The 6,486-nt window shown below is 44.1% G+C and overlaps 1 protein-coding gene across 1 annotated transcript in view; it reads right to left on the bottom strand.

Moving 5' to 3' along the window:
* Positions 1 to 5,713, bottom strand: part of PAK1 (p21 protein (Cdc42/Rac)-activated kinase 1) — a 26,487-nt gene extending 20,774 nt beyond the window's left edge. Inside the window, exons 1-2 of the mRNA XM_010133734.1 lie at positions 5,509 to 5,713; positions 160 to 260 (exon numbers count right to left, since the gene is read on the bottom strand). Of these exons, the coding sequence (XP_010132036.1) occupies positions 160 to 260; positions 5,509 to 5,698 (291 nt within the window). The 5' untranslated portion in view covers positions 5,699 to 5,713. The remainder of the gene's footprint in view (positions 1 to 159; positions 261 to 5,508) is intronic.
* Positions 5,714 to 6,486: the final 773 nt, after the last annotated feature.

Genomic DNA, 6,486 nt, shown 5'->3' with positions numbered 1-6,486 from the left:
GCAGGAATTAGTGGAACCTCTGCAGATGTGTTTCAAAGGAGATCAAACTAGATGATGGTAATAGCCTTTCCAGCATTACTGGATAAAAGATTAATGGGTCCCGGCTCCTCCCAGCAATAAGCCAACCACACAGTTCTCTCTTCCTCCAGATCCACTTACTGTGAATTCTCCCGTGACTGCATCAAACCCCACATGAATCGTGTGCTCAAAGTCTGAAGGGAGGGAGATCTCCGGCCGCTCTTTCTCTTTCTTTTTATTGGCTGGAAGAGATAACAACAACAACAAAAAATAACTCATAAATCCACCAGGAATTAGAATCTTCCCAATAGCTTCCAATTTACCCACCCAACCACACTCCCCTTTTGCTAATCATACAATTTTGATCCAGGGCAGAAACACAGCAAGTTTAAAAATTTTTGTTACCTCGCTGAAGAGCAGCCACAGTGAATGGACAACAAAAATTGAAGTCTTGTAACACAGGACAAGCGTAAGAAAGGAAACTGATATTTTGGGTATGTCAAGTATCACTCAGTAGGGCTGGACTCAACAGCACAAGAGCTATTTACCTAAAACATTCACTCAAATTTTCAGAGCTCAGAGTCAAAAGCACTAAAAGTGGCAGTAAGTGGAAGCCATGAAGTTTTGAACACATTTTTTAATTCATTGTTTTAAGCAACTTTGAAAAAAAAATTATTACATGCTGTTAAATATACACTTGGGACAAAATTAACTACAAATGCTGCTTCATCCTATTTCCTCAAAATGGAGTTTATGAAGAAAACCAAATATAACATCAGTGCTGCTGCTGCTACAGAATCTTGTATAACAAAATCATTTGGAATTTTCTGCTCATTAAATACGGTTTAAATAACAAGCTTTGAAGACAGAGCACAAGGGCAGAATCTGACAGGTGAGGAGCAGAAGTCGTGAAGAAACAGGAAAGGAAATAAATCAAAGCAGATGCACCCTGCAAATTTTAAAAGTCAGGTCTTCAAACGAGATTACCATTATGCCTTGGATTAAGTGCATCCATATTCATGATTAAGGACTTCACTGTCCTTTTAATATTTATTGTATTCAATAAATGGAATAAGGTGTAAGGAAGAACCACTTTCTACTCGGATTGGCTGCTGCTCGCAGTTAGAAAATAAGCAGAGCCAGGAGAAGGTGACTAAAGCACTTATGGTTCCCAGCTGCTACCTTTTATATCTAAAGCCAAACAGAATTTGTTTCGTGGCTGACATTCCCCAGTGCATTTTTAGCAAGGTGAATGTCAAACCCTGGGTATTTCAGACACCTGTGAGGCTACTGCTCAATACTGCAGTTATTTAAGGCACCGGTGGTGGTTTAGTGGTGTAGAGATGGTCAGGATTTGCCCCAAAGGGCCAAATCCTGTTTCCTTCAGTGCTTCTGGCACTGTTCTCCAAGTCATTACAGAGTTATTTTGGAGAAAAAAAAGGCTCAGATGCTGCATTTGGGACATGAAGATGGAACAGATTGTTTTCCATCCCTCTTTCAAACAAAGGGGATGGGGGAAACTGAATGGCAGCGGAGTGACAGAGTTGCCAAGGGGAAGGAGATGAGAACGTTGCCATGCTGGAGGAGACATTGCAGAGTGGGCAGCTAGAAGGAGAGCGAAGCAGCTGCTGTTTAGCAGATGGTGAGCATCTGCAGCATGGAGGCCTGCCAAGAAAAGGAACGGGCAGCTGCATCCAGCAGGTATACAGGAAGAGCTGCAGGCACGAGCGGTGGAGGGAAAGCAAGAGGAAAAGAGTGGCAGAGAGAGCCATCAGAGGCACCATATTCTACAGGCCTGTCTCCAGGATCAGTTCTTTCCTCCAAGCCGAGAGTAAGGTGTGAGCGCAGCCCAGAAGCCCATCATTGAGGTGAGGAAGAAGAGGGCACCGGCACACCAACGTGTGGTCCTGGATGGCTGCCACGTATCGCTAAAAAAACTTAAGGGCATTACGCTGCTCTCCAGAAGTCAATACACTCAGGTGCCTTTTTATTTCCACAGTCAGACAGCCCGAGCTCCCTGCCACACACCCAAACCCCAACAGCCTTCTCTGCAACCAACTGTTCCAGTAGCCATTCAACCTGCAAACAGAGATGAAGCAGTTAATGTTCTCCCAGTTAGTTTCCTGCAACCATTTCCTACAGCATCTCAACCCTTGGTGTTTCCCCTGACTCCCCACAGTTCTCTGGGACATCTACCACAACCCCACGCTAAAACCCCTTTGCCTTAGCAATAACGTTATGGCGGGTGAAGACACAATTGGTCTGTGCATTTTTCAGTCCTCCTGCGGGCCACACTCAGGGCTTTACCACACCAGAATTCACCATCAGAGGAGTGGAGCTGGCACATGAACTCCGAGATTCTTCCTCCCATAACCTCAGAGGACAATGACCTTCAGAAGTTTTTCACCCAAAGCCTGACAGATATAAAAGCCTGAACTTGTTAAACCATTAATAACATCATTGCTTTTTGTAGCAGATATTTATGCCACAGCAGAAGGTATAAGATAAAAAGAATTAGAGAGATGGGCACTCCCCATCTTGCTAAACACTTAATCCCCCTCTACAGTGATTATATGATCCTTGCAATGAATCAAAAACCTTGAAGAACCTTAAATTAAAAATAAATAAATGAGAAATCATAGCTCTGTTTAAGAAGACCTACCTCCCACCCAGTGCTTTACTCCCTCAAACACCTCACCACCTTCCCATTCAAAACCTCACACATTTGATGCCATTACAAGAGTCACCCATCAAGTTTCCTTATGAGGCTCTGGCAACTTGAGCTGCAGCTAGGAAGCATGACGTCCCACCATGAAGGAAGCCCATGAGCCCACCCTGAAGCATACTGAGATGAGAAAGGTCTTCTCCTCTGGTGAGGTTAAGTAGAGCAATCTCCAAGTCACCACTGAAAGGGCTCCTGACCTGATCTCAACAAAGCTCAGAAAAGCTAAATATGCCACATTCCAGCCAAACTCAACCCTTAGTTAGGACACTGATGAATCCTGAGCCCAAGAAACTTCAGATGTTCATAACCCCTGCTGAAAGCAACAGGTCACGCAAGCTCTGTATCCACTTGGAGAGGACCCACCAGTATCAGGCCAACAATTTTTTTAAATACCACTTTCATGATTTAGACTGGGGCAGAGGAAATCAGGCCTATAAACTATATCCTAAATTTTGCAGGCAGAGCATGAAGCCTCCAGAGCAGTCTGTCAAGCAGACATAGCTCAAAGGAAGTGTGCAATCATGAACGAGGACCAGCATTTAAGCCCTCTGGGTCCTTCGCACCACGGCTCTGTTCATGCATGGGGTAGAGCAATGGAAAAGACACTTTCCAAAGAGCTTTCAGCTATAACTGCCCTTCTTCACCTAGTGAGCTGCAAAAAACTGCCCTCAAGATGTCCCCCCCTTGTTGGCCTCCCCTCTGATCTGGACCCACAAGCTCTCAACAGGTCTGTCACCTGCTCCACAGCAGGACTCCACATGTTTGAGCTGCGTTGTTGCATAAAGCACAACTTCTTCACCATCTTTCCCACCCATCCTTTGCAGATGGCCTGCCCCAGTCCTGTCCCCTGCTGAGAGTAAAGAGCTAGACTTCTCCAAAGGGATCAGCATCAACTCCAGCAGCTCTCACTGTACAGCATAAATGCCCACGTTCATATTTGCCAGCAAAATTAACCACAAAACATTTTGAATCTTCACAGGCTCTTTGCAAGCCCAGCAGAGGTTAAGCACAAATCACTGGCTTCCCTAGGTGAAGATCCAAAGGTCATGGATTTGCCCGAAATTATATTCCTCTAACTGACTGGAAACCAACTGCCCCTTTAGTCCAGCCAAACTAACAAATAACACCCAGAGGATTTCAAGCACAAACCCAGGAGAGCTGTCTGGACACCTGGGCATTCCATTAACGTTTAAGCAGCAGAAGGCACTGTAAATTTATTTGTCATCGTGAGATTAGAAGTTTTCGTAAGATGCAAATCAACTGATCTAAGTGAAGGTGACAGTGTTAAAGGTATTTTTTTTCTCAACAGGCATTAGAGGACAGAGCAACCATTCTCGTGCAGGCAAGTGTGTTGCAACAGAAGGCTCTGTTGGGCTTGGCTAAACAAAAATCTCTCACGTCTCGAAGCATCTGCCACGTTGGCCAATCTTCAGTAAATGCAGGCGTCTACAAATCAGTGGCAGTCTGTCTGCTGACTTCACCCGAACCGTTCACTTCTGCAGCTCTCTTAAAATCCAGTTCTAACCAGCACTTCAAGTTGCATTTCTTTCACCCTCTTAGAAATTTTAGGTGATTTCTTTGTTCTCTGCAACTGTTAAGCCTGGAGATTTAAAAACCTCACTCCCTTAAGTAAGCTGAGAAAAATTCTGCAGCTTTTTAGGATTAATATAATGGCAAGTTCTAACCGAGATCCAGAAAACTTAGCATTCAGTTTGTGGGTTTCTGGATTGCAGAATGAAAAATCCACATCTGTAAAATGATCCAAAGTTGCCAAAGGTGTCAGATAATGACAACAATGAACGCTGCAGTATTCTGTAGAAAATGAACCCACAACTGGGTTATTTAAAGTAGAGAAGCTATTCCTCCAGTTAGACTTTGCGCCTCCCTCCTGAAGCCCAGGAAGCTGAAGATACTTCGGCTGGACTTTGGTTACCCAGTGTCCAGACACCATTCAATGCAGACTCTACCAAAAGCTGACATATTGGAAAGAGGAACTCCAAAAAATAGGTCAGATATAAAAAGAAACCAGCACATATTAGGGGATGGAGATATTTTTTTCCTTACATCACTTCAAAAGATTCATGAGAGAGGGTTTTTAAATATCCTGATGTTAAAAATTAGAATTTCATGTACAGTTCACAGTTCCTATCTCCATTTCCATCTGTTACAGTCACTATAACACAAGAAAATTCTTTTTCACAAGAAATGTGCAAGAGTTTGCAGTAACAGATTATTCTCAACAGCAAGTAGACAATGCCTGACCCACACACCAGAACAGAGGAAATGACTGTGCAGTAACACAGGACAGGCCTAACAGGAGATGGCCTATTAGTCGTCCTTAACTCAAATCATTTGCTGTTAACAAACAAGCAAAAGACCTCTCTCTGCTCCCCTCCAAAGGAATTGCCAATACCAGCTTTCATTGGCCAGCTTGTAATTGGGTCAAATCCATGATTTTCGAGATCATTAAGGACGAGACTGCTTGGGAAGTTGTAAAGCTAGTCCCAGTTTTCAGGGACATTGTTCTCAAAATTTAAGGGAAAAAAAAAATTAGGATGGATTAAACATGGCAGGATTGATCATTACAAAACCCAGATCTACAGCCAGCACCTTGTGTACTCCAAAACACCCAAGACAGTTGTGCAAGAAACAAACGCACAACATCTCCTAACATCTAAACCATTGCTAAGCATCAGCTGCTCAGCGAAGGCCATTCAGAGCAACACTTGGACAGGAGGGTTATAAAGAGACCCAAAATACTATACTTTTATCTCCTGGTAAAATCGATCGGTAAAATCGTTCCTTCCTTTTTTTTTCTTCCGGGTTGGGAGGCAAAGGTTTTGAGCCATGGTTTAAAGTCCCAACGTCTTTGCTCCCCGATCCAATCATAGTGCTGGTGTTTCTCATTGGAGGAGCAGGTGGTTTGTCTTCTGTTTCAACTCCATTGTTAGACATCTTCAGCTGGGGAGGCCTTCACTACCAACAGGGAAAAGAAAAGAAATAAAAAGCTTTATTTATCATTTGTAAACCAGAATCACACATTGTCAGATAAACCTCAAGCAGGTTTACAGGTATTTGCCTGTAACCTCGTACCAACACAGACCCAGTGTCAGCGCAACAAATTCTACTCAAGCTCCTCATTTTTTCTGTTAATAAGACTGTGTTCAAGCATTTGAGCTATTGATCATTAAGAAAAGCCTATTTCACAGTACAGCCAAGTAAACCACGGAGCAGAAGTGGGGTGGGGAGGCAGCGTGATGAATAGGAGGTTAGATACACAAGAGGAGCCAACAAGCTGCCAACCTGGTAAGACCTTGCAGATCTATGCTATTTCCACTAAAAACTGCCTCAGGAGGTTTGCCTCGGTCTCCAGCACAGCACGACACAGACAGACTGAAGTTTGTACTCAAAGAGTTTCAACGTGGTCACTCCTTTGCTAAAAAGCTGCTGAACGGGTTTGGAGGCGAGAGTGCTGGGAAGCTGCAGAGCTGCACCCACATCACGTCATCGCAGACACCGTGCCGTGGCCCTCACTTGTCCCAAGCCAGCCCTCGCCCTTCTGCAGTAGCAGCACTTTGAATGCTGGGAAGTCAACTGCGTTTTGTTCTGCTGGAAGGGTCAAGCGAAACTAGATCCCCGACGCCCACGTAAATCCTTAAGAAAATAATCCCTGCTGTGCAGATTGAAAGATGGAAGCTTTGGAGCAGGGTAATAGATTATTCTGCAACAACTAGCTTATTCCA

This window comes from Buceros rhinoceros, unplaced genomic scaffold (assembly GCF_000710305.1).
Source record: "Buceros rhinoceros silvestris isolate BGI_N320 unplaced genomic scaffold, ASM71030v1 scaffold4480, whole genome shotgun sequence".
Lineage (NCBI taxonomy): Eukaryota > Metazoa > Chordata > Aves > Bucerotiformes > Bucerotidae > Buceros > Buceros rhinoceros.
Note: the sequence above shows the minus strand (reverse complement) of the source record. Positions and strands in the feature narration are given on the sequence as shown.